Source organism: Peromyscus leucopus, chromosome 7 (genome assembly GCF_004664715.2).
Source record: "Peromyscus leucopus breed LL Stock chromosome 7, UCI_PerLeu_2.1, whole genome shotgun sequence".
In the NCBI taxonomy this organism is placed as follows: Eukaryota; Metazoa; Chordata; class Mammalia; order Rodentia; family Cricetidae; genus Peromyscus; species Peromyscus leucopus.
Window position 1 is genome coordinate 15,578,242 of NC_051069.1, and position 27,516 is coordinate 15,605,757.

Consider the following 27,516-nt stretch of genomic DNA (forward strand, 5'->3'; position numbering starts at 1 on the left):
GAGCCGTCCTATAGGTGCCGGGAATGGAACCCTAATCTTTTGCAAGAGCACAAGTACTTTTAACTCCTGAGCCATCTCTGCAGCCCTTCATCAAGCTGTCTCTTACTCCTTCCTAGTACATCCCAGAGGCCCCTGCGATTGGTATGGGGTTATTCTCCCCACTTTACAGATTTGGAAGGTGAGGCATTGGTTGCTGGTCCCAGGCTCCCATCTCTGGGTCTCGCTATGCTCTTGTTCTCCAAGGTGCTCACCTACAACCTGAACAAGGCATGGCCGAGGATCTAGCACCTTGGACAGCTCCTGCAAGGTGATGGGGGGCGGGGTGTGTGGTTGGGGGGGGGGGACAGCGACGACGACTGGCGTCTTTCTTCTCGCGAGCTCCAGTGGAATGGCCCTAGGAGCCGAGTGGGAGTCTCGCGAGAGTGGTTGCAGCAGGCCCAGCGGCGCGGGAGCGCGCAGGGCCCGCCTCGGACGCGCGCGCGCACTCCCCGCCCCCAATCCGGGAGCCGCTGGCGGCCGGCTCCGCGCCTCCTCCCCAGGTGCAGCGCAGCTCAGCGCGGTGCAGCGCGACTGCCTTTCTGCAGCTGAGCGGTCGGGGCTGGTAAGTCCTGGGCCTGGGGACACGAGGAGGGCTCTGCAGGGAAGCTGCGAGCTGGGCTGGAGAGGCGTCAGCGGCTCCAGTTTCCTGCCTTCAAAGCGACCCTTTGCATTCGAGGGGGCAGGCCGAGGTGCTGGAGAAGTGGGGAGTCGGGGGTGACCTTCCCTGTTCGGGGCGGTGAAGAGCTCCCTGGGCGCCCCTAAACCCTCCTCTCCAACCCCTGTCATCCTCTGTCCCCGCATAGGGAGCCCGGGATTTGGGTGACGTCAGACCCTTCAATGCTGGAGCCTGAGCCTGGGCCTGCCACCCAACAACCCCCCCAGTTCCACCTGGCATTCCCTGGAAACCGGCCTCCTTTTGGGATGGCGCATGTGGCCGGGGAAGGGGGGGCGACTGGAATCGGGTGACCGTGGTATCACTAAAGGCGCCTGCAGGTGGACCCAAGTTGTACTCACCCCTGGGCGGCCGATCTTTGTACCGCGGGTCTGAGCAGCCTGATTTTCGGAGGAGCGGGGGATGGGTGCACTGGCTAGGGCCCGGATACCACCTGGGGTTTGGGTCGTGGGATAGGGATGCTGGACGTAGCGCATCCAACGTTGTCACCAGTCGGTCACGAGGAAGGAGGGGAGAAGTGTAGGAACCAACCTCTGTCCTTGCCTTGGGGTTCGCCTGATCTGGAGGCCCCGGGAGTCAAGAAAGAGTAAAAACTGGCTGTCCAAGGCCCCTTAAACCTGCGATGTCCCAGCTTGAGGAGAGCAGCGAAGGCCTGGGCGGGAGACAGGGAGGAGAGGCAGGAGCTGTCCCCCAGGAGACTATCTGGAGGTGGGATTTGGAAGGAGGCAGAGGCAAGACCGGGCACCTCAGGGTGGTGGTATGGGCAAAGTCCAGAGGTGGGAACGCAGCACAGCTAGCTGCTCCACCCAGCCTGTCTGTGGTGTGTCTGGGGGAGGGGTGGTCGAGAGAAATTTGCAACCCGTGCCTTACCCATGATGCCTTCACCGTCAGGACTGGGAAAGAGGGAAGTGATTCTGGCAGGGGCGCGGGGCGACTGAGAGATTTTGCTTGGGGTTGCTAGTTTAGGTTCTGCGGGAACTTGGAAAGACGGGGAGCCAACTCTGTATTGCTGGGGGAAGACCATGTCATGAATGGGCCACAGAAAATGGAGTGTTAGTGGAGGAAACTCAGTATTAGGAGTCCTGGGCTTTGTGGCTTGCTCTTTCTCTTTTAAGTTTTTTAAAAGTTGTATTTATTTTTTATTTTTGGTTTTTCGAGACAGAGTTTCTCTGTGTAGCTTTTTGCCTTTCCTGGATCTCGCTCTGTAGCCCAGGCTGGCCTCGAACTCACAAAGATCTGCCTGCCTGTCTCTGCCTCCCGAGTGCTGGGATTAAAGGCATGCGCCACCACCTCCCTGAAGTTGTATTTATTTTATATGTATGGGTGTTTTGCCTGCATGTATGTGCACTGTGTGTGTACTTCAGAAGCCAGCATTGGATCCCCTGGGACTAGAATTACAGACAGTTGTGATGTGAGCTGCTTTATGGGTACTGGGAATTGAACTTGGGTCCTCTGGAAGAGCAGCCAGTGATTTTAACTGCTGGGCCCCCTCTCCAGCCCCAGGGTGGCTGCTTCTTTAGCCTCCTGTCTGCATGGTCCCTGCTGAACAATTCGATTCCCCCCTCTATGTATCTTTCTGCCAACACTTACTCTAGGAACAAAATAACTGGACTGAGATTGAGGAGGTGTTTTGTTCTTTTTTAGAGGCACCCTCTGAATTCTTCCTTTTCCCTCTTCTCTCTGCCTCTCTGGCCTCCTCCCCACCAGATTTCCTCTCCATGCCACACTTCCTGCCTCGCTGTCAGTCTGGAGTCTGAGTTTCCTGAAGGAAGTGTGATGTAGCTGGGTTAACAGAAGTGCTGGCCTTAGCCTGTTTAGGAGAAGGCATTAATCTTCCCACTCCCATACCTTGGGAGGCGGTCCAAGTCTTAAGTACTGACTATGGATTGACTGTGCTCTGTGTGGGTCTTTCTGGCCCGATCTGAAAGCTCCTCCCCACCGTGGACCTGATCTTCTCTACTGCAGGACCTGTCCCCACCGACTCCACACTAAGGAGTGGGGCAGATCACCATCTGGCTTCCACCTCCAGACTGCATGGGACGCAGTAGAAGGGCGCATGCCTGTAATCCCACAGTTGGGGGGCTGAGGCAGGAAGATTGTGGGGATTCAAGGTCAGCCTGGGCTCCTGAGCAAGGCTCTGTATCAAAAACAGAACAGCCTTCATCTGTGAGGGATGGAGGAAGAGACTGGATGAGTAAGCTAAGCACCCAGTGACTGCTTTAGGACTTACGCAGTGGGCTGCAGAGCAGGACTGTCTAGGAAGGCTTCACAGAAGAGGTGTGAGAAGTGTTGGAGCAGGTGATAGGGCTGGGCTGCTGGTTCGGGGTCACTGAGGTGCCCAGACATGATATTCTGCATAAAGTTGGGTGTATAGAAACTGGTCAGCCTATGGTAGAGAAACAGGGTATCAGGGAGGGAGTATTTGTAGCTGATTGGCATAAAACTTCGAATGCCAGGTACAGGATCTGTAGGCGGCTACTACACAGCATCATCGGCGGCATGGTAACAGGGCCAGGCGAGTGCTTTTTTCTGAGGGTGATTCACAGTTTCAGGGCTTCAGGACTACAGATGGGATTAGATAGACTACAGATAAGGATAAGGGGGTCAGGAAGTGGAAACTTCCATCTTAGCCAATAGGCTGTGGGAAATAGAAGAATGACCGTTTTTGTGCCAGTAGATGAGGGGCTCTTCCTGGTAAGCTGAGAGCACTTAGAAGTAAGTAGCCTCAGGCCCCTGGCTGGACCTGAAGCCAGGCCTGACTTCTTTATATCCACCGTGCACCTTATTTTTACTATTGCAGGACCAGTCACACTAAGGACTTTTTGAATAAATTACCCTCTAGGTTATATTGAGTCAGGGGTAGTGGTGTGCACCTGGAATCCCAGCAGCTGGGAGGCTGAAGTAGGATGGCTGGAATTTCAAGCGAGTTTCGGGCCAGTCAGGGCTACCTAGTAAGAGCCTGTGCCAAAGCAAACTAAAACAAATTTTCAGATTATACTTTGTATCTTATTTGATAATAAGATGTTTTATTAAGCCTGTATTTTTTTCAGGAACAATGTAACATGCTCCCAGTTACAAAAGAGTCTCACTTGAGGAACAAATTGCTACTTCTTCAAGTAAGAATTTTGGTTACAAAAGCCAGCCTTTTTTTCATCTCTTATATCACCCCCTTCCTCAAGAAAAAGGTAGCCTTGTCCTAAGGAGAAAGAACCCTGCAGACTTCCATTTCTGTGATTTCAGCCTCTTGTAACCTTTCTGAGCCCTAAATTACCTCTGCTTTTACCCTCAGCAACAAACCAGACTTCCGCCCTAGATCATTCTTGTGTGACTTTTTGACTTCTCTGTCACCGTGAGCTCACCTTTGAGAAACAACCTGGGGTCTGTGGTAAGGGTTGGGCTGGAGCCAGAATTAGAGGAGCCTCCTCCTCCCTTGAGGTTCCTATAATTTAGTTTTTAACCTTCCTTTCCTGCTTGCCTTCCTCGGTTTTTTTCTGGAGGACGTTGTGGAAGCAGGCTCTCATCCCATATCCCATTCTGTTTGGGGAAGGCAGCGCCTCCTTTAGTCTATTCCCCCCCACCACCCCTGTCTTGTTATCCTTGGCATATGGTCACTTATGCAGTTTTGAATTCCTCCCTGACCTCAGGGACTTACCTGCTGTGGCCTTCAGGGCTAGAGACAGGACCTACTGTTTTCTAACATCTCTGATTTCTCTATTGCATGAGCAATGTCCCTCTGCATCCTCCGGCTCCATGCCCTCAATCACTGGGCCATTTTGCCTACATACCCTACCCAGCAGCAGATCCCAGTTCTGGGTTCTACACTCAGGATGAGGAGAACTTGTGCAGACCATCAGACCAGGGCAGTCTGACTCTGCTTCCAGCAGAGTGTCCTGTCTCAGTCATCTCCCTGTGTCATCTAAAGAGCCTCGAAACTCTTCCCTTGTTCTCATCTGCTCTGCAGTCTGTTCCATGGGAGGACCATTCCAACCTGGACTGTTTCCCCAAAGTCCTTTTTTTCAGGTAGAGAGAGGGTGATCAGGATGTGCTAAGGGAGGCAGAGCCATACCTGTGTTCCTGCCCACTTGTTCTTTTTTAAAATAAGAGCTTTCGAGTTGTATTTTTATTTTATGTATGTGAGTGTTTTGTCTGCAGATGTATCCGTGTGCCACATACATGCCTGGTGCCTGCGGAGGCCAGAAGAGGGCCTTGCATCCCCTAAACTGGAGTTACAGACACTTGTGAGCTGCCATGTGGGTGCTGGGGATTGAACCTGGTCCTCTGGAAGAGCAGCCAGTGCTCTTAACATCTGCATCATCTCTCCAGCCCTTTCTTTTGCTTTTTCTTTCTCTCCTTTTTTTTTTCTTTCTTTTGAGACAGGGTTTCGTCATGTAGCCCAGGCTGCTGTCCTACACATGTTGATCTTCCTTCTTCAGCTTTCAAGTGCTGGGATTATAAACATGCTACCACGCTGGGCATTTTTCATGCCTCTCTATCTCTCTGTCTGTCTGTCTCTCTCTCTCTCTGTCTTTCTAAGACAGGGTTTCTCTGTGTAGCCCTAGCTGTCCTGGAACTCACTCTGTAGCCCAGGCTAGCCTCGAACTCACAGAGATCCACCTGTCTCTGCCTCCCCAGTGCTGGGACTAAAGGTGTGCGCCACCACCGCCCTCATGCATCTCTTGAATTCCAGTAAGGCACGTCCTTGTGGGAAGCCCTACTCTGTATTAGGGATACTGACCCTTTGTGTCTCCCAAAGTACCACTGCCCATCAGCTCTTCTCTTCCTCTCCATCTTGAGCCTCTCTCCTGCTTTCTTTGACGTCTTCCTCCTGGTTTGTAAATGTAGATAAGTTTCCCGGCCTGGAGAAAAAGCTTTCTAGCCCGGTGTTGTATCCTGCTGCAGTTTTGTTCGTTTATTGAAACAGGGTCTCACGCTGTAGCCCAGGCTGAACTTAGCCTCTTTTTTTGCAGGTCATGGGGGTTTATAAGGATGGTCTCATGTAGCCCAGGATGGCCTGTAACTCACTGTGTGTCTGACAGTGAGCTAGAACTGATCCTCTTGTCTTTACCTGCCAAGTGCTAGAGTTGCAGGTGTGTTCCGCCGCACCCATTTTGTAGGGTGCTGGAGATTGGACTCTGGCCCTTGTGCCTGCAGACCAAGAGCTGCAGCCCCAACCCTTGTCTTGTTTGGTTCTGATGTGGGGTCTTGCTCTGTAGCCCAGGCTGGCCTCCTGGTTTCTCCTCCCAAGTGTTGCTGTGGTAGGCATGCACCGTCCAGCCTGGATATATATATATATTTTTCTTTTAAGATGTTACTTTTGATTATGTGTTGGTGTGTGTATCTGCATGTGGGCATGGGCTCCTGAGTGCAGGTGCCTGGGGAGGTCAGAGGTGTTAGATCCCCTGGAGCTGGAGCTACCGGTTGTAAGCCACATGATGTACCCTTAACCACCAAGTCAGCCCTTCAGCTGCCAGACTTAATTCTTCTTCTCACTCGTCTTTTCCTAGTTTCTTGGCAGCGTGGCTTTTACTCTGCCACTTCCTTGAAGCTGTGACCTTCTGACTGTTTGGTCAGCCCATGTCACACTTGACTGCTCCATGGCCCTGGTCATTGTTGACCTAGTTGGCCAGTCATTAAAAAGATTAAGATAGATCTGTACTCATTAATAGGAAAGTTTTTCTTTCCTTCTTTAAAAATATTTTTTCTTGGGCCTGGAGAGGAGGCTTAGCAGTTAAGAACACTGACTGCTCTTCCAGAGGACCTGGATTCGGTTCCCAGCACCCACACAGTGGCTCACAGCCATCTGTAACTCCAGTTCCAGGGGTTCCAGTGCCGCCTTCTGACTATGGAAGGTACCAAGCATGCATGTGGCATATCTACACACCTGCAGGCAAATCAGCTCCCAGCACCCACCTGGTGCCTTACTGTCATCTGTAACCCTTGTTCCAGGGGGTCTGATACTCCTTCAGCCTCCCCAGGCACTGTACACATGGTACACAGACACACAAGCAGGCAAAACACCCAAACACATTAAATAAGTCTTTTGAAATAATTTTTTTTATTTATTTACTTATTGTGTGTGCACATATGTGCTGCAGCATCCTTACGGAGGTCAGAGGTCAACTTGTAGGAACCAGTTTATTCCTTCTATCGTGTGAGTCCCGGGGAGCTCAGGTCGTCAGGCTTGGTGGCAAGTGCCTTTATCCACCGAGCATGTCAAACCTCTTTTTTCCTTCTTTCTTTCCTTCTCTTTTTCCCTTTCCTTTCCTTTTTCCTTTCTTCCTTCCTTCCCTGCCTCCCTTCCTTTCTTCCTTCTTCTCCTTCTTTTGGAAACAAAGTTAGGATCTGTATTTATTTACCTTCTTTTTTGTCTGTTTGTTTGTTTTTTGAGACAGGGCTTCTCTGTGTTGTTTTGGTGCCTGTCCTGGATCTCGCTCTGTAGACCAGGCTGGCCTCGAATTCACAGAGATCCGTCTGGCTCTGCCTCTCAAGTGCTGGGATTAAAGGCGTGCGCCACTGCCGCCTGGCCTTTGTATTTTACATTGAATTGTTCCCATGCAGCAAAGTTTTGTTTCTTCAGGAAGACTTTTTTGCTTCCTTTCCTGGCTTAGGAACATTTTGTTCCTCTTCAGTGAGAATCCTCTCAGTGTGGCAGGGGAGCTTATGTATGTATGGGTTGAACCAGCTGCGAGGGCGGTATGGACAGTGGTGCATCTTGGGTGTTTTGCTCACTTGGTTGTTCAATGACCGAAGAAGCTGGGTCCAAATCCTCGGGATATATGAATGTGAGCATCAATGCCTTTGGAGGCCAGAGGTGCCAGACTTCTGGACTTCTGGATTTACACAGGGTTCTAAGCCTCCTGGTATGGATGTGGAGAATCAAACTTAGGTCAGGGTGTTGCCAACTTGGCTAGGGTAGTTATCCAGCTTGCACTGGGGATAGCCTGTCACAGCCTCCCAGTTCTGGAATTATGTGCACGTCCCCTTATCCAGCCTGCTTCTGCATGGGTGTTGGGGACCCAAACCCCTTTCCTTATGCCTGTGTGGCAAGTACTTCATCCATGAAGCCATCCCTCTAGCTTCAAGATTTTTTTTTTTTTTTTTTTTTTTTTGGTTTTTCGAGACAAGGTTTCTCTGTGTAGCTTTGCGCCTTTCCTGGAACTCACTTTGTAGTAGCTTCAAGATTTTTATCTTTATTTTTTGGAAGGGATGAGAGGACAGTATCTTTTTTTTTGGGGGGGGGGTTTCAAGACAGGGTTTCTCTGCGTAGCTTTGCGCCTTTCCTGGAGCTCACTTGGTAGCCCAGGCTGGCCTTGAACTCACAGAGATCCGCCTGGCTCTGCCTCCCAAGTGCTGGGATTAAAGGCGTGCGCCACCACCGCCCGGCTTAGAGGACAGTATCTTAATATGTATTCCAGGCTGGCCTGTAGCCTCCTGAGCCTCCCAAATCCTGGGAGACTGTATTCCTGTATTCCACCTGCCTGAGCTTCCCAAATCCTGGGATTACAGGCCTGTACCACTGTACCCAGCTCCAAGTATTATTGTTGTTACCATTACTAATGTTTTGGCGTGTGTGTGTGTGTGTGTGTGTGTGTGTGTGTGTGTGTGTGTGTATGTATGTATGTATCTGTCTATCCCTGTGTGGGAACACACATGTATGCATGCGGAGGCAGAGGTTGGCATCAGGTGTGCTCCTGGATCGTTCTCCACTCTATGTATCGAGGTCTTTTGCTTGAACTCAGAGCTTCCTCGTTTGGCTGGTCTCACGAGCCAGCCTGCTCTGGGGATCCCTTCTCTGCTGCGGGAGAGCTGGAAAAGCAGGTAGGCTACCACTTCTGCCTGGTGCTTGCATGGTTGATAGAGAGCTGAACTCCGATTCTCAGGCTTCCCAGCAAGTGCTTCAGCTACTGAGCACCTCCCCAGCCCTGCAGGGTTGTTTGTTTTTCAAGCTCAGTTTCTTTTACATTTATTTATTTATGTTGGTTTTTCGGGACAGGGTTTCTTTGTGCAGACTTGGCTGTCCTGGAACTCGCTCTGTAGACCAGGCTGGCCTTGAACTCACAGAGATCTGCCTGCCTCTGCCTCCCTGAGTGCTGAGGTTAAAAGTATGTGACACCACTGCCTGGCTTTTTTTTTTTTTAACTTACCTATCCATCCATCCATCCATCCATCCATCTGTGTGTGTGTGTGCATGTGTGTTGTGTATATGAGTGTCAAAGGACAACTTCTAGAATTTGTGTGTGAGCAAGAGAAAAGTGGGGGGAAGAGGAGCGGGGGCAGGTAAGCAGGAGCAGGTGCACGCATGTCACAGTGCCTATGTGGAGGTAGAGGACCCTTTTGGGAGTCACTTTTCATCTTCCTCCTTTTGTTGTTGTTGAGACAGGGTCTCTCTGCATAGCTCTGGCTGTCCTGGAACTCACTCTGTAGCCCAGGCTGGCCTCAGACTCACAGAGATCCGCCTGCCTCTGCCTCACTACACCTGGCATCCACCTGGTTTTTGAGACAGGGTGTCGTCTCCTGCTTTTTCTGCTCCGCCCACTTTGGGCCAGCTGGGCTTCAGGCTTTCTACAGTCTCCTGTCTCTAGTTCCCATCTTGCTCTAAGGGGATCACAAGTGTGAGCCATCAAATCTGGCTGTCAGGGACCCAGGGATTGAACTTGGGTCTTCAGGGTTGTGTGGCTGGTGCCTTCACCCCACTGAGTCGTCTCCTCAGCCCTCAAAGCTTTACTTACTTATTATGATAAACATTTTAGCTTTGTGAAACAAATGTCTGAGTTGGGCCTGTTAGTGAATGTCTGTTATCACACGTGAGATTGAGGCAAGATGGTCATGAGTTTGAGGCTAGCCTAGGATACGTAGAGTTCTGGGCCACCCTTGGATACAGTGTGAGGCCGTGTGTCAAACCAGGCAACCAGCCGAACAAACAAACCCAAAGTAGTCTGAGGAGTTTTGTTGTTGTTGTTGTTAGGATGAAATCCTTCACTATGTCCCATGGTTTTAAGTGCAAAACCAGACCTTGCCCATGGCCTTCAGGGAAGGGATAAGCCCGTTTATTTTGCACCCCTCCCCACCTTTTAATAATATTTTAATTATGTGTACGTGTGTGTCTATGTATGGATGTGTGCATGTGGGTACATGTGCCCAAGGAGACCAGAATAAGGTGTCAGATCTCCTGGAGTTCCAGGTGTTTGTGAGCTGCCTGGGAGTGCAGCTTGGGTCCTCTCCAGCAGCAGGAAGTGTTCTTCACCACTGAGCCATCTCTCCAGCCCCTGGCCACCTTTTGCTTTCCCTTTCCTCCTCCCACTTCAAGCTTTCTGCCCAGTCTGCCTCCGCATCCCTGGACAGGGATGCACTGCTCTTTCGGCTCCTGTTTCCTTCATGCCTTTGGCCCAGCTGACTCCCACTTGACCTTTGCCCGGTCAGATCTGGTGCTGCTTCCTCTGTGGAGCCCTTATTGGCCGCATCGGCAGGGACCGGGAGGTGTCGTTTCCCACAGCTTTCCGTGTTTGCTGTCACAGAGCTTAGGTTGTGTTGTGATTGCCATTAACTGAGAGCTCTGCTCTTGCCTCCTCCCTCTCATTCCAACTTGCCCTGTACGGTATCACGGGGAGTACGAGGCTGACCCTGCTGTATTCCAGTGCCCCACATCTGCCTGCAGCTGCTCCTCTTCACCTACTGAGTTCACGGCTTTCCTCACCTACTTACGCCAGAGTCCCTCAGAATCTCACCTTTTAGGTTCCTCCTCCATCGATTATTACCTTCTTTAATTTTTTTTCCTATTTTTGTGCATTTGACTCGGTATCTTGTGTAAATAGACCCATAAGGGAGCTCTATTTTGTGAACAGTTGTTTTTCTTTTTTAATAAGTAGCTCCCCCCCTCCCCCTCACCCCCACCTTGTGAGATAGGTCCTTTGGTTGTTCAGGTTGACCTTGAACTCCCGATCCTACTGATTCCATCTCTTTACCATGCTTGGCCTATACGTTCAGATTAAATAGTTTTTGGCAACGATATCACGCAGGAGACTGTGTGTGTCCTTCTGTGCACACATTGCCTTTTTATCCTGTTACCATGAATGCTAAGCTGGATCTTCTGGTCTGCCAGATTCTTTCATTTAGGAATGTCTTTTCTCTCTCAAGAGTCATAAGCAGTCTGGAATGTGACTCTCACGCTGCTGCTCTTCCATAGCAGCCTCCACACAGTGGTGTTGGCAGCCAAGGAAGCCCTGCCCACCCCGGGGTGTGCAGGGGCTGCAGAGTAGAGAGTTGTGTGTTCGTGTAGTATATTGGTGTGTGTCCTTACCCGTGTGTGTGCTCATGTGAGCTCGTGCGGAGGTCAGAGGAGAAGGTCAGGTGTCCTGCTCTATCTCCTTATTCCCTTGAGACAAGATCTCTTACCTGGAGGTGGCTGTTTTGGGCTAGGCAGGCTGGCAAGCCCCGGTGATCCTGTAGTCTCTGATGCCAACAGCGATGGGTTACAGGTGCATGTAGTCACATCCAGCTTTTTATTTAGGTACTGGGGGTTCAAATTCAAGTCTCTCATGTTTGCACAGAAAGCCACTGAATGGTGATTTTGAAGACTTCTGTCCTTCCTTCTGCTTTCTCAAAATGACTCTGGGTTGAAGTGCTGGCTATTCTTCCAGGGGACCTGGGTTTCATTCCCAGCATCTACATGGCAGTTCACAACCATCTGTAACTCTAGTCCCAGGGGATCCAACACCTGTTCAGGCACTACATACACACGGTGCACAGACATACATTCAGGCAAAACCCTGAGACACATAAAATAATACACCTAAAAAAAGAAGAACAAAGGGACTTTTTAAAAGTGCTGATGATTAGACCCAGGGCCTTGCACATCCTATTTATTTATTTCAAAGAAAGATTTAGTTTTAGTTTATGGGTCTAGATGATTTGCCTGCATGTATGCATGTGTACTGTGTACCATGTGCCTGCCTGGTACTGACGGAGGTCAGGAGGACATTGAACCCCTGGGAACTGGAGTTACAAACTGCTTTGAGCTGTGATGTGTGGGTGCTGGGAACCAAACCTGGTTTTCTGCAAGAGAAACCAGTGCTCTTAACCACTGAGCCATCTCCTGACCCCCCTTTACAATTTTTACGTTTATTTAGTGTGTGTGCAGGCACACAGGCATGCGAGCCTCATGGAGTACTTGTGGAAGTTAGAGAATGAGCTGTGGGGGTCAGTTCTCTCCTTCTACCGTGTGGGACCTAGGGACCGAACTCGGGTCATTGGGCCTGGTCTCAGGCGCTTTACCCACTGAGCCAACCTGCCTGCCCAAGCCTTGTACATTCTGATCATGCGATCTACCACTGAGCTTTATCGAAGGTCCCTTCATTTCTTCCCGTTTAACCCTGTACCCCAAGCTAGCTCTCACCTTGTGCTCTTCCTGCCTCCGCGTCTTGAGTGCTGAGATGACATAAGGCACGTGCACCTTTTTCCTCACTGTTTTAAATCCATTATTGACAATATTTATATTTCCTTCTAAATTTTTATCTGGAAACCTCCAAACCTAACTATAAAGTTGCAAGGGTGGTTCAGGGCACCATGTCTCTCTACTCAGATGGATTCATTGTTAACATTTGCTCTGTAATTGGGCTTGGTGGCAGCTGCTTTCATCTGCTGAGACTTTTTATTTTTATTTTTATTTTGGTTGGGGGATAGGTTTCTAGATAGGGTCTCTCTGTGTAGCCCTGGCTGTTCTGGAACTCACCGTGTAGACCAGGCTGGCCTTGAGCTCAGAGATCCACCAGCCTCTGTCTCCTGAGTCCTGGGATTACAGGCGTGCGCCGCTGCCGCCACCACCACCCAGCCTCACTAAGCCCTATGTCCTCACTTCTAATGTCATAGATTAGTTTTGCTTAAAAACAAAACAAAACGAGGGCTGGAGAGATGGCTCAGAGGTTAAGAGCACCGGCCGCTCTTCCAGAGGTCCTGAGTTCAATTCCCAGCACCCACATGGTGGCTCACAACCATCTGTAATGAGATCTGGCACCCTCTTCTGTGTACATAATAAATAAATAAATGTTAAAAAAAAAAGTTAAAAAAAACAAAGACAAAAACAAAAAAACGAAACCGTAGATCAATGTCAGCCAAGCTTTGAAAATGGTACATTGCCGTTGCCCTTGACCATTTTTCCGGTCCTGGTCACATAAATATCCACTAAGGGTGCTGTTCTAGCAGGGGATTGCACAGTGGCTTCCCTGGCCGTTTGTCATCAGTGATGACTTCATGTGTGTGCCAGCAAGACTTCTGCTGAGTTTCTGACCCTGTGTGCTCCAGATGCCGGCACGAAGCCCTGCCTGCAGTCTTCCCACCGTGCCTACAACACAGCTTGTCCTCCTGAGCTTCTGTATCTCTCCTCACACGTGCTTCTGGTGGTTGGCCATCATCATTTGCCCAGTGCTCTGAGTGGCTGAGAGCCTGCCTGTTTGCTTCTTTCCTCTTATTCCTCCCCGAGGCAACTGACCTCTTAATATCCTTAGGAATCCCAGTCTCACTGTTGTGGCCAGATTGGCCTTGAACCTGTGATTATCCTGTACCAACCTGGGGCTGCAAAGTGTATACCAACATAGCAGTCTTGTTTCCCTTGTGTGACTGACTGCAGGGGCTGTGGATGCTTCATGTGAAGCACAGGCCATTTCTGTCTTGCTCAGTCTCTTTCCTTGGTACCTGGCAGATAATGAAGTCCTAAAAAGTGAACATATGGCAGGAGGGAGGCCAGCTTAGCCTATGAGGATCAGAGAATGGGTTGTCCTTTCCTACCTTCTGTGGGTTTTCTTTCTTTCTGTTTTTATTTATTTATTTACTATTGTGTGTGCTACATGTGGTCAGAGGACACGATTTGCAAGTCGGCTGTCTTTTCCCACTGTGGGTTCCAGGGCTCTAACTGAAGTCACCAGACGTGTGCAGCTTTTCCCCAGCTGAGTTATTGCACTCGCCCTGGATGGGGTTTTCTGAGGATAGACTTTGGGCCTTGAGACAAAAGGTGGTTCCAGTTTCATTCCTGCTGCTGTTATTAAAACACCCCGATCAGCTGGGTTTGGTGGCGCACACCTTTAATCTCAGTATTCAGGAGGCAGAGGCAGGTGGATCTCTATGAGTTCGAGACCAGCCTATTCTACATGGTGGGTACCAGGCCAGCCAAGGCTGCATAGTGAGACCCTTTCTCAAAACAAAACAAACACACTGGCCAAAAGTGACTTAAGGGAGGGAAGAGTTTGTGATGCTTATAGTTCCAGGTTATAGTCCATCACTGAGGGGAAGTCAACCAGGGTCTTAAACAGCTAGTTACTTACCATTCACACTCAAGCAGGATCTTAAACAGCTACTTTACCGTCCACAGTCAAGCAGGATCCTAAACTGTCGCTGGAGGGCTTCTCTCCAGGTTCCACCAAGCCCCACAGTCCCACAATCGACGAATAAAATAATCACTCAGACGCTTATATTACTTACAAACTGTATGGCCGTGGCAGGCTTCTTGCTAACTGTTCTTATATCTTAAATTAACCCATTTTTATAAATCTATACCTTGCCACGTGACTGGTGGCTTACCGGCGTCTTTACATGCTGCTTGTCCTGGCGGTGGCTGCAGTGTCTCTCCTCCTCCTTCCTGTTTCCCCAATTCTCCTCTCTCCTTGTCCCGCCTATACTTCCTGCCTGGTCACTGGCCATCAGTGTTTTATTTATATAGAGTGATATCCACAGCACTAAACAGCTGGTTTACCATCCATAGTCAAGAGCAGAAAGAAGGAAGCACATGGATGCTGCTTGCTTACTAGCTTATGTTCAGCGAGTTTTCATCACTTATATAGTCCAGGATCACCTGCCCAGGGAATGATGCCTCCAGCAGTGTTCTGGGTCTTCCCACATTAACAGTCAAGACAGTCCCCCACAGACATGCTTGTAGACCAACTTGATCTAGGCAACTTCTCAATTGGAGCTGTCTTCTCAGGTGATTCTAGATGGTGACAAGTTGACATTTCAAACTAACTAGCGGTAGTGGAAACAGCTGGAAGGATGTGGATGATGCTGTGGTGGCTCCTCAGGGTGAAGAGCTGCCCCACTTGGGTTCATGCCACAGTCAGAATAGGAGCCTGTCCTGCCTCAGAGAGCGTGATGCACAGCTGGAGTGTGACGCACAGCTGGAGTGTGATGCACAGCTGGATTTGGGGGGAGCTGCGTTAGATGGTGTTCTGATCCTCATTCTTATCTAGTCTTTCTTTCCTTCCAGTTCAGGACAAAGGTGTGAGCAGGCTTCTGGGCTGGCTGGTCCATCATGGCGGGTAAGGAGAAGTGGGTCCTATGGGGTGGACATGAAAAGAAGTGTAAAGTAGCTGGCCCTTGTCAGAGGCCTGCTCATTCTGTATGCGTCCCTGCCCCCCATTGTGGCTTTGGCTGTCTGAGAACTTCATAGCACCATCTAGTCCTGTGTCAGATTTTGAGCCTGGGGACCTGAGTTGAGCATCTTGATGGCCCTGTCTTACCTTCCAGCTGACAAAGTGGCAGCATGGGTGGCCTATCCCTGTCCCTGGTATTACCATTGTACTCAGACTTTTCCCTCTGGTTTCTAAAGGCCCAGAGGTCCGTAGTGTCAAAGCTGGAGGGAACTTTAAGGACCATGTAGCCCAGATTCCGCTCCACGGAACAACCGAGGTCTGGAGAGGGCCAGTGAATTGAATGATGGAGTAGAGGCTAGGACCCACATCTCCAGACTCTCATCCTTGCCGTGGAACTTGCTCTGTGTGGAGAGCACCTCACCCTGATGGCAGCTTTTATTATTTTTGTGTTCTTTTGAGAGATGCTGTTTTAGCATCTTTGATTTCTTTGGGACCATCTTGGCAGATTCAGGAAATAGACAGTTGGGTGGGGATGGCAAAGTCGCCAGGGGGCAGGGTCAGGAGTATATAGGATCTATAGGCAGCCCAGCGGGGGGAGGGAGCAGGGTCAGGAGCATATAGGATCTATAGGCAGCCCAGCGGGGGGGAGGGGCGGGGTCAGGAGTATATAGGATCTATAGGCAGCCTAGCGGGGGGGGAGGGAGCGGGGTCAGGAGTATATAGGATCTATAGGCAGCCCAGCCGGGGGGGGGAGGGAGCGGGTCAGGAGTATATAGGATCTATAGGCAGCCCAGCTGGGGGGAGGGAGCGGGGTCAGGAGTATATAGGATCTATAGGCAGCCCAGCCGGGGGAAGGGAGCGGGGTCAGGAGTATATAGGATCTATAGGCAGCCCAGCCCGGGGGAGGGAGCGGGGTCAGGAGTATATAGGATCTATAGGCAGCCCAGCCCGGGGTGGGGGGAAAGCATATAGAACCTATAGGACCAAGAAGGGAGGGCCAGAAGAGACATCCAAGGTGATGCCCTGCAGTGTATCTCGCCCACAGAGAAAGTGAACAACTTCCCACCATTGCCCAAATTCATCCCGCTGAAGCCATGTTTCTACCAAGACTTCGAGGCAGACATCCCTCCTCAGCATCTCAGCTTGACCAAGCGCCTCTACTACCTCTGGATGTGTGAGTGCTGTGGGGATGAGGGGAGGTGCTGGCCCCGGGGAGGGGTGCTTGCGCATCCCGCTTTCCAACTGTAGCATCTGCATGGTCTGGGGAGTCTTTCCCCTGCCGCTCCCAGGCAAGCTCACTCCTGCTGGCCGGTTCCACAGCTGGGCCTCAGATTCTCTCATTTGGCCTCTTTTCTTCTTCCCCTCGTTGCTCTCCCTCGTTCGCAGAGCCTCTGAGCAGGGTTTCTTTCTGCAGTGTTATTTTTCTTTTGGCTTCTCTACCCCATTCCCCTGGAGTCCTTTTCCAGGGAAGCCGTGGTGACTGCCAAGATTCTGGCTTTGGAGAAGAAGCCTTCCTTTAAAGCCTCATGTTTCTTGTTGCCTTGCTCAAAGAGAAGAGCGTTCCGCTGGGAGTTAGGAGACGTGGAATCTGGTTTTTCCGCTCTAGTTCCCAAACAGTGGGTTCTCTGTTGTAGAAAGAGTGGGGCTCACGGACAGCTGCCATCCCAGGTAGCTGTGTGGCCGAGGGTTCTAATGCTTTAAGGATTTAAGGCCGAGGATTTAGAGGTGCTGTTTCTGCTGCTCTGTGGCAGCCACCACGATGGAATGGTGTCATCGTGAGGGGCGTGGACTTGACTTTGCTCAGGGCAGTCAGAAGGCACTGCTCAGGCACGTGAGGGGAGGGCAGGCTGTGGTGGGACTACAGTGGGCCTCTGTCACAGGTGTCACTGCCTTGGCTCAGGCCTGCACTCAGTCGTGTCGCGAAGGTAGTAAAGAATGCTGCTGTTTTGGGCGAGCGAGGTATCTCAGTTTGTGAATGTGGAGTCAGCGTGCTTGCCCCGTAAGCCCGATAGCCTGGGTTCAATACCTGGAACCCATGTAAAATGTTGGGTGTGGTGGCTAATGCCTGGAGACCCAGTACAGGGCGCGGTGGGAGGCACAGGCAGGAGACTGGCACCTGGAAGCTGGGAAGGCTAGCGGAGTTTGGGGTACAAAGGGCAGACACAAGAGAGACCCTGCTTTAACAAGGGAGACGGAAAATAATGGCTCCTGAAGGTTGTCCTGTGTTGTCGTTGTGCACTATGGCAAACTAGACAGACACACCACACACAACACACACACAACACACACCACACACACACACACACACACACGAGAGAGAGAGACTCAAAGACAAACCACACACATACACAGATATACACCACACACACAGACTCAGACACATCACATCACAACACACACACACACACACACACACATTCAGACATAGATAAACTATATACACATACCACATATACACACAGACTCAGACACATCACACCACACACACACACACGAGAGAGAGACTCAAAGACAAACCACACACATACACAGATATACACCACACACACAGACTCAGACACATCACATCACAACACACACAAACAGACTCAGACACATCACAACACACACACACTCAGACATAGACAAACTATATACACATACCACATATACACACAGACTCAGACACATCATACCACACACACACACACACACACACACACACACACACACACATTCAGACATAGATAAACTATATACACATACCACATATACACACAGACTCAGACACATCATACCACACACACACACACACACACACACGAGAGAGAGAGACTCAAAGACAAACCACACACACACAGATATACACCACACACACAGACTCAGACACATCACATCACAACACACACAAACAGACTCAGACACATCACAACACACACACACACACACACACACACAGAGTAAAAAGCAAACAAACAAAAATCACCATCTTTACAATAGGCCCTTCCTGGGGCAGTAGTAGCAGAGGCTCAGGCTCTTAGACTGTTCTAGGACCTGCCTTGGCCTATGTTCAGAGAAGGGTGTCCTGCCCTGTAACATAAGATGAGGAGTTGGACAGGTATGGATAGCCTGTAGATGTTGGAAGGAAAACAAGATTGCCCTTGATGGCTTCTGCTTTTCCCAATTAATAAGGAGGAGGGGGCTGGAGAGATGGCTCAGTGGTTACGAGCACTGTCTACTCTTCCAGAGGACCTGGGTTCAATTCCCAGCACTCACATGGGAGGCTCACAACTGCTTGTAACTCCAGTTCCAGGGGATCTGATGCCCTCTTCTGGCCTCCACAGGCACTGTATGCATATGGTGCACAGATACACATGCAGTTAGAACACCCTGCACATAAATAATAATAATAATAAAGGTTAAAATTTAAAAAGATATTGTAAAATAAAATAAAATAAATTTTAAAAAGAAATATATAGAGAAGGATAGAGGTGGGGGCTTTGGGGAAGGTGGGTGTCCATGTTCATAGCAGATGAGGATGTGAAAGCCGGGCATGCACAGGGTCATCTGAGGGTGGTTGCCGTGAGTTTCTAGTCCTTCCAGGCTTCCCAGTGGCAACCTTTTTTCTTAGGGACATTCAGCTCAGGCAAAGGTGTGTGTTATGGTCATTCTGGGTCAGTGCACACCTTTAATTCCAGACTTAGAAGGCAGAGGCACATGGATCTCTGTGAGTTTGAGGCCAGCCTGGTCTGCATAGTAAGTTCTAGGTCAACCAGGGTCATACAGTGAGAACCTGTCTCGAAAGAAAAGGAGGAAGAAAGTATAACAAAGAACTGTATACTCTGAGCTGGACAGGGAGAAGAGTAAAGACAGAGACTGCCTCATGGCTGGAGAAGCACGGCTGAGTCAGGGGGTGTCCATCCCAAAGACAGAGAGGAGGATTGCAATAGAAACACTAGAGCAAGTGAGCTGGAGATGGCTGAGCCTGGGAGAGTGATGCTAGCCAGTGTGATAGTGGGGGCTGTCTTTTCTGTGTGTAAAGCAAATACAGGCCAACAGGATAGTTCAGAGGTAAGGGGCTTGCCATGGAGTCTTGACAACCTTGAGTTTGAGCTCTCGAGTCACATAGTGGAAGGAGAGAACCAACTCAGGGTTAGGGTTGCACATTGTCCTCTTACTTCCACGTATGTGCCATGGCAAAGACAGATGACAGGGACACACACACACACACACACACACACACACACACACACACACCACCCCATATGTTTTTTAGAGAACAAACAAAATCAGTAAGAACAGAAAGCTGTAGGAAACTTTGAAGCAATGAACAGGAATGGAGGAAACACCTGAAATACACAAGAAGTGTCCATACTTGTCATGTGGGGAGGACCGAGGTGGGTGTAGCTGCACAGTTGATATAGTTATCAGGCCAGGTCGGGCTTAGGGGAGCCTTCTGCCTGGCCCTAGGCTCCTGGAACTCCGCCTTATGAGAAGATCTGGCCCAGAAGCTGGATTTAAGGGCTATAAATACTTCCTTAAGTCCTTACTAGGTGCCTGTCAGGTGCTTTGGTCCTGAAACAATGTATCTAAGCCTTGAGATTCAGAAGATGAGCGTAGGAGCCAGACTGTTTGTTTGAGGCCAGGATTGAGCCCACCTTCCCTTGTTAACTCAGCAGGTCTTTGGGGACTCAGCCCAGGGTTCAAAGGAGTCGTCTCAGGGCTGAAGCCCTAGGTGTATGTTAATGCCGGTGTCTGTTTCTGAATCTGTAAAGAGTCTTTAGACCTCTGCCAGCTGTGACTCATTGATGCCATGAGTCCTAGGATCTTCTAGGTGAGGTGAGAAAGGGGAAGAGGAGTCAGGATCTCACCACTGAGGAATTTCTAGTCTGGATGATGGACTGGAATTTTATTTGGGGAACTGCACACCAGTCCAGATCTGCAGGTCACAGGAAAGTGAGATGGGTAAGGAAGACATCTTGGAGGAAGAAGAACAATGGGAGTCTGAGGAATGGATTAGATAAGGACTGAGCGTCCAGCCACTGTTGTCTACTCTCACTGACACGCCAGGCAGGTGGCCCAGTGGCTTGAAGAGATGCTTCCAGAATGCTTTTTCTTCCCTGCTTTCATGTCCTTGCTTTGTAAGAAAATATATAAAATGAATCTCTTGCCTTGGGGTTGGTGATTGCTGTGGGTCTGGGAGGACCAAGGACTGAGTTGTGGTCTTGGGGGTGGATCCCGGCCTCTTGCACGCTAAGCTCAATTCTAACACTGAGCTACCTCCCCCCCCACCCCAGAGGTCTTTCTTACAAGGACAGGACCCCAAGACTTGGAGATCCTTTCAGGGGGCTTTCTGGGTAGAAGCTCTGGGTTCTAGAGACTCTTGGTTGTTGGGATTTCTCAGATCCTTAGGGGTGAATTTGGGGAGGGGTTGACCCAAGCTCCCAGCTTTCTTTCTTACAGTCTGTACTCCCTCTGTGTGTGTGTGTGTGTGTGTGTGTGTGTGTCTTTGTGTATTCATTGGTATGGCGTGTGGGTCACCTGTGTATGTGTTTGTGTCTTTGTGTGTTTATTGGTATGGCGTGTGGGTCACCTGTGTATGTGTTTGTGTCTTTGTGTGTTTATTGGTATGGCATGCGGGTCCTGTGTGTGTGTGTGTGTGCGCGCGCGCACGTGCACACTTGTATGTGTTGTTGCCGTGTATTTGGTTGTGCATCTATATGGAACCCTGGGTATGTGCCTCCATGTTTGGATACTCACATCTCTGTATGGACTTTGGTGTCTCTGTGTGTGTATCTGGTGTCTATCTGTCTGTGTGTATCTGGTGTCTATCTCTGTGTGTGCATGTGCTTCTGGGTCTGCAGTGAACAGCGTCACGCTGGCCGTGAACCTGGTGGGCTGTCTCGCGTGGCTGATCGGAGGCGGGGGAGCCACCAACTTTGGCCTCGCCTTCCTCTGGCTCATCCTCTTCACACCTTGCTCCTACGTCTGCTGGTTTCGGCCCATTTACAAGGCCTTCAAGTAAGTGGTTGGTGCTGACCCCAGCTGCTCCCCCTGCTTCCCTCTGTCTGCTGTCCCCCAAACTCTGTCTGCTGTTTTCCTTATCCACCTTTGACTGGGACTGTCAGGCGGAGCTTGGGCTTCCTGGGAGGTCCAGGCTGGGTTGAGAGGGTTGGGAGTGGGACCCTCCTTATTTCCTTCCCTTTCAGTCTCTCCTGCTTGTCAAATTTTGCCTATGGGGTCTTGGTGGAGCTGTCCATCCCTGTACCAGTGGGGAATGACTGATTTGGTACCCAGAAGATCCCTATTCATGTGACACTGGAACCAGCCATCCAAGAGCCACTGACACTCTTCATGTGCCAATGATGCCATCCAGTTCTGTGCCAAAGGGAATACCTATCTATGTATTGATGGGGCTAGCTGTCTTGGTGCCAGGGAGTGTCCACCTAGTGCCAACTGGGATTTTCAATTTTGGTGCCATTAGGACTGTGCATAGCAACAAGGCTGTCCTTATGCCAGCAGACTATGCATTTCAGTGCCAATGGGGCCTTAAATCTCTTTGTCAATGGGACTAACCATTATGTGCCAATTAGCTACTGTTGTGGTGCCAATAAGGTATCTATACTGGTACCACTGAGGTTTTCTGTTTCTGAAGAGCCATCCATCCCTGTTCCAGTCCCTTGATAATGGAGCTATTTATTTTTCCCACAATGGAATCATCTGTCTCTATTTAAGATCATTGATACATGTGTCATGGGTGGTCCTTTCATGAGGACATCCTTTTCTTTCTTCTTCTTCTTTTTTTTTTTTTTTCTTTTTGGTTTTTTGAGACAGGTTTTCTCTGTGTAGTTTTTTGGTGCCTGTCCTGGATCTCACTCTGTAGACCAGGCTGGCCTCGAGCTCACAGAGATCTGCCTGGCTCTGCCTCTGGAGTGCTGGGATTGAAGGCGTGTGCCACCGCTGCCTGGCGAGGACATCCCTTTCTTGTACACAGGTGTAACTCATGGAAACCTTTAAAGATCGGTGGATGAAGCCCATCCCATTTAGACCCTCATTTAAAGCCTTTAAATGTCTTGTCACTTATGCCCCAGGAGCCTTGGGTTCCTGAGTGCAGGGAAGCCCAGCGCTTCTGCCCAGGTGACAAACCATCCTCTCTGCCACAGGACAGACAGCTCCTTCAGCTTCATGGCCTTCTTCTTCACCTTCATGGCGCAGTTGGTCATCAGCATCATCCAGGCTGTGGGAATTCCAGGCTGGGGTGTCTGGTAAGAGGCAAAGGGCTGATCTGAGGCTAGTAGGAGTAGCATTTGAGTTTTTGTTTACCTGTGTACTAAGATGATTTGCTTTTAAGGGCACCAAGTGGCTTGTTATGGGTAGAAGGAGGTTTGGGGGTAGTGGAGTAGTGTTCACCATAGGATTATAGGGGACAGAGAACTGGGGAGGGGTGTCTGGGTGGCCAAGGAGAGTCAGACTTGGTGTGAAAGCTGAGGAGGAGAAGCTTTCTAGCTCAGGAGCTCTGGGCGCATAGGCTCTGGAGTATCAGTCATAGGGTCCTTCTGTGGCTAAAGGTATAGTTCCTCCCTGTGTCAATGAGATGATCCCTGGGGTGGTTCCTGGGGCCCCTTTTCCTACATCCATATCCCACAGCTGGCTTCTTCCTACAGTGGCTGGATCGCCACCATCTCCTTCTTCGGGACAAACATTGGCTCAGCGGTGGTGATGCTCATCCCCACGATCATGTTTACAGTTGTGGCTGTCTTTTCCTTCATCGCCCTTAGCATGGTATGTGTAAGCCTCAAGGGTGAGGGGGTGGCTTTGGGGGAGGGGACTGTGATCTGAAACCACCTTTCCTCCAAGTTACAAGAGGATTCAGGTGCTGGGGGGTGGTGGTGGTGGCAGCGGCAGCGGCAGCAGAGGCAGAGGCAGGCGGATCTCAGTGAGTTTGAGGTCAGTCTGGTTTACAACGCCATATACATATATGAGTTCCAGGACAGCCAGGGATGTTACAGAGAGAAACCCTGTCTCTAAAACAAACAAACAACAACAACAACAACAACAAAGGAGAGGATTCAGGAGGTTGGGGAGCTGGTGGGTGAAGTACTTGTTGTATAAACATGAGGACCTGGGTTTAGATTCCAGAATCCACAGCCTGACATGGTGGCAAATGGTTGCAACCCTAGAGCTGTGAGCAGAGCAGAAACAGGCAGATTCCAGGTCGAAAGGCCAGCCAGTCAAGCTTCAGATTCAGAGAGAGGTCTTATTAATGAAATCAAACCTGAGCCCAGTTATTGGAGTGAATGCTGGAAGACCAGAGAAGCAGAACAAGCCACAGCTACCTCACCTCGCCAGTTCCTCAGAGGATCCTGTTTCCTTCAGACTGGAAGCCTCTGAGTCTTCATCCAGAACAAATCTCAGCTGAACTGTGCTGCTCAAAATCCTAAAAGCTTAACTGACCTAAAAAGCTTAACCAGCTCTAGTTCCTGGTTTTCATGCCTTATATACCTTTCTGCTTTCTGCCATCACTTCCTGGGATTAAAGGCTCACTTCCTGGGATTAAAGCTGTTTCCAGTGTGGCTTTAAACTCACAGAAATCCAGGTGGATCTCTGCCTTAGGAATGCTAGGATTAAAAGTGTGAGTGCCACCATTTTCTGGCCTCTGTATCTAGTGGCTGTTCTGTTCTCTGACCCCAGATAAGTTTATTAGGGTGCACAATATTTTGGGGAACACAATATCACCACAGGGGCATTTTCCAAACATGAGGTAGAGAGCAATGGAAGAAGCTAGCTGACGTTGACCTCTGACCTCCACAGGTACATGCAAATGCACCCCTCCTGCGTTGGCATCCAACACACACAAGTGATGTTCCGAGGCCATACCTCAGCGGGTAAAATAACACTTGCTGTCCCAGTGTGAGGGTCTGAGTGTGAAAACTAGGAACCCATGTACAGCCAGGCACTATGAGCATCCGTAATCCCAGCACTCCTAGGCAAGGTGGGAAGTGGAGACAGGAGACACTGGGCCGTCTAGCCTGAGGCACACAAAACAAGAAGAAACCTCCTCTCACACGAGGTGGAAGGTAAGAACTGACACTGGAGTTTGTCCTCTGACACCTGAAGTCACATGAACAAGTGTGTGTGTGTGACACACACACACACACACACACACACACACACAGGCACATACTTTTTTAAAAAAAGGAGGACCCAGAAGTCTTCTGACTTACTTACTCTGAGGGCTTATTTTTCACAGAAGGATCCCATCTGTTTCCTGAACAGCTGCCTACCCCATTTAAAAAAAAAAAAAAAAATTCATTATTGGCTTTTTGAGACAGAGTTTCTTTGTAGTCCTGGGTGTCCTGGAACCCTCTCTGTAGACTAGGCTGGCCTTGAACTCAGAGATCCGCCTGCCTCTGCCTCCTGAGTGCTGGGATTAAAGGTGCACACCACCATGCTCCACTTTAATTAATTAATTAAAACATTCATCAATTTTTGAGATAGGGCTGTATGACATCTAGGCAGGCCTCAAACTCAAGATGTATCGAAGAATAACCATGGACTCCTGATCTTCCCACCTCCATCTCCCAAGGGCTCGGGTTACAGGCAGGTGCCACTCTCCGGGCTTTTTTGTTTTTATTTTTTAGACAGCCTTTTGACTCGTGATTCTCCTGCCTCTTCGGGGACTGTAGGCCTGCAACACCCTGCGTGCTCTCCTCTCTGACTAGCCCTTCCTTACGCTTTCCTTCTCACAGGTTCATAAATTCTACCGGGGCAGCGGGGGCAGCTTCAGCAAAGCTCAGGAGGAATGGACCACCGGAGCCTGGAAGAACCCACACGTGCAACAGGCAGCCCAGAACGCAGCCATGGGGGCCGCGCAGGGCGCCATGAATCAGCCGCAGACTCAGTACTCTGCCACCCCCAACTACACGTACTCTAATGAGATGTGAGCCAGCCAAGCCGACCAGGAGGCGGGGCTGGGGGCCAGTGGGACAGGGGGCTCATGCCACATCATCTGTGTGGTGACCAAGCAGGGTTCCCCCTTCCCCTTTCTCCCTCCCGACTTTGTACAAAGAATCAGAGTTATATATATATATGTGTGTGTATATGTATATGTATATGTCTATTCCCTGCCCCCCACCTTCTGGGTCCTGCTCTTGGCACCCCAAGAGCCGTGGGCTGCACAAAGATTGGCCCTGTGCACTGGTAGCTGAGTCCATGTCCCCTTGTGAAATAACGTGCAGTGGAGATCTCTTGTCGTGGTGCTACATGTGTGTTTAGAACTAAACCAGCTCCCCTCCACCCCATCCACCAGGCTGCCCCCTCTGGCCCTGGCCCAGGGACTCCTCATGGGGCAGGGGGAGGCCTAGCAGAGAGCCTGGCACCCTGTGTAGAGTTATGAGCCGAAGCTATTTCCACCTTTGGTCCCATTGGGAAGCAACAGTATTTAGCATTCATGGTGATAATCCGTTCTGGAGGGTGGGGCGGAGAGGATGTTTCCTTGCTCCCTGGAACACCCCCCCCCCCCCCCCCCCCCCCCCGTGTTTCTGCCTCACCGTTAGACTCTGTGCTCTCTTCCCTAGCGGCTCTCCTGGGATCTTTCTCCTCCCCATGAAGCTTTTCTTTGTCTTCCTAAGGCTGAGTGTCCCCATTATGTCTGCTTCCAAGACTGCACAGATCCCCAAATCTGATCTGCTTCCCGGTTCCAGGAAGCTGACGTGGGGGCTGAACCAGCCCTGATGTGAACGGGGCACACAGCTTGGAGATGGAGAGCACATTTGGTACTTGGCACCCAGGGATTGGAAATGCAGGCCTATTTCCTTGGCTCCAAAAGCCTGGTCTGCAGAGGCAGGCCGCTCTTCCCTCTCTGGCTTCCCTCTTCTCCCCATCCTCCTCCAGCTCCTCTGCATTTCCTGCTGAGCTGAGTTGTGACTTGTTAGCTGTAAAGGCACTGGGAGAAGGGCGGGCATGGAACTCACTGTTGGCCCCTGGGGGAGGTGCCAGCCCACAAGGGCTTCTAGTTATCTCAGAGTGACCATTGGATTCCTGGGTAGCTGTTCTATTTGAGTATGGCAGAATGGATGGAGCTCACAGGGCCAGGCCTGAAGTGGGGGCTCAGAAGAGAAGTCGAATAGAAGCCGGATGAGAGGGTAGCTTGCCTCTCCAGTCCCACTTGCCCTTGGCTGCCGGACAGATTCTGTGGAGATGCTCCCAGTCCCAGTCCAGGCTGCAAGCACAATGTCCTGAGTAGGATTCCTGGTTGGCGGGGAGGGAAGAAGGACTCTGCCTTGAGTTTTGAGTTTAGTGAATTTTGCCCCTCCCTCCTCTTCCATTCTCTTGAGAACAACAGGACTTGGTTCCTGGCCTTTTCTTAGTTCTGTTAGAACCCCCTTCCCTTTCATAACTGATCTCAGTCCCCGGGACTGTCTCTTCCAAGCAGTGGGTGACATTGCCTGGTGGAGGATCTGACTGTGTGTGAGGCCTGAGGTGGGTAGGCCTTACCAAGGAGCAGCTGCCTGTTTCTCACCTCCTTCCAACAGAAACTCACCTGGGCTGGGTAGACTGGAGAACCAGACTACACTCAGCCATCCCCAGCTGGTTGGCCTTGGGACCTAAGACCTGGTTTCAGGCCACCTTGAGCTTTGATTTCCAGCTTCTTGTAAGAGAAGCCAAGAGTCTCTGGAAAGTTCCCTTCCTAATGACCCCTTAGGCTTAGTGAATTCTCCCCCTTACTGTTTCCTCTCTGGAGAACAGTTGTCATAGCTCTGGGTATCCTAGGAGACCATGGGGCTAAGCCCTTCCTCTTCCCTCCTCCTGACCCCCAACTTCTGGCTCCCTTTCTCTTAGTCCTCTGGTAGTTCCAGGAGGGCTGTGATCTAGCTGCCAGCCTAGCATCCACAAGCTCTTGGATGTTACCTCCAGTCAATTTCCTGCCCTATCTGCCTTTCCTCTTTCCTGGCTCAGACCTATTGGCCATGCCTGGCGCTGCCCTTGGGAAAGCCTGTTACTGGTGTCTGGTCCAGCTGCTCAGGCCCTGGAATGCTGCATCTCCAGGCAACTATGCACTTTCATGAGGAGGGAACCAGGCTGAGAAATGGGGCTGGGCACAGACGGTTTGGTTTGGGGGTGGGAGGAGGGCCCAGTTGGTTCTGGGGGTCCTCCTGTCTGTTGCCAGCCAGTGACCTGCTTTTGCATTCTCCTGGTGCCCACTGCCCCTTGTTTCTGAGAGACACAAACTATTCCCTAGCTGGCAGTTGACCTGCCTGAGCCAATGTGTCTATCTGTGGTAACTGGATGAACCATAATAAAAGGGATCGTTTGACCCTGTGTCTGTTCTGCTGTGTTACTTGTCTTCATGTGGATCTTTATGAAGCATTGATGTGGGATGTGAGGCAGGGTGTAGGGTTGGGTTGAGGGGATCTGTGGCCTGGCGTTCTGTGGTGCCAAAAACCATATACTTCTCTGTAATCCTTTCCC

The 27,516-nt window shown here is 50.4% G+C and overlaps 1 protein-coding gene across 2 annotated transcripts; it reads left to right on the top strand.

Annotated features, from left to right (window-relative positions):
- The first annotated feature begins 474 nt into the window (after positions 1 to 474).
- On the top strand, positions 475 to 27,366 carry Scamp5 (secretory carrier membrane protein 5). Of its 2 annotated transcripts, XM_028865091.2 has the most exons (7): positions 477 to 601; positions 14,961 to 15,012; positions 16,112 to 16,240; positions 20,910 to 21,066; positions 22,209 to 22,310; positions 22,710 to 22,827; positions 24,795 to 27,366. In XM_028865091.2, the coding sequence occupies exons 2-7, from the start codon at positions 15,006 to 15,008 to the stop codon at positions 24,987 to 24,989; spliced, it is 708 nt and encodes a 235-aa protein (XP_028720924.1). In that variant the 5' UTR covers positions 477 to 601; positions 14,961 to 15,005; the 3' UTR covers positions 24,990 to 27,366. The 2 variants fall into 2 exon arrangements, with proteins under 2 accessions (XP_037063373.1, XP_028720924.1); XM_037207478.1 differs by lacking the exon at positions 20,910 to 21,066 and having other exon boundaries at positions 475 to 601; positions 24,795 to 25,001.
- The last annotated feature ends 150 nt before the right edge of the window (positions 27,367 to 27,516 follow it).

Excerpts from the sequence above, each read along its gene's own strand:
- Scamp5 (XM_028865091.2), top strand. Across the intron at positions 16,241-20,909 it reads CCTCTACTACCTCTGGATGT|TGAACAGCGTCACGCTGGCC; the intron begins GTGAGTGCTGTG and ends CTGGGTCTGCAG. Across the intron at positions 22,828-24,794 it reads CCTTCATCGCCCTTAGCATG|GTTCATAAATTCTACCGGGG; the intron begins GTATGTGTAAGC and ends TCCTTCTCACAG.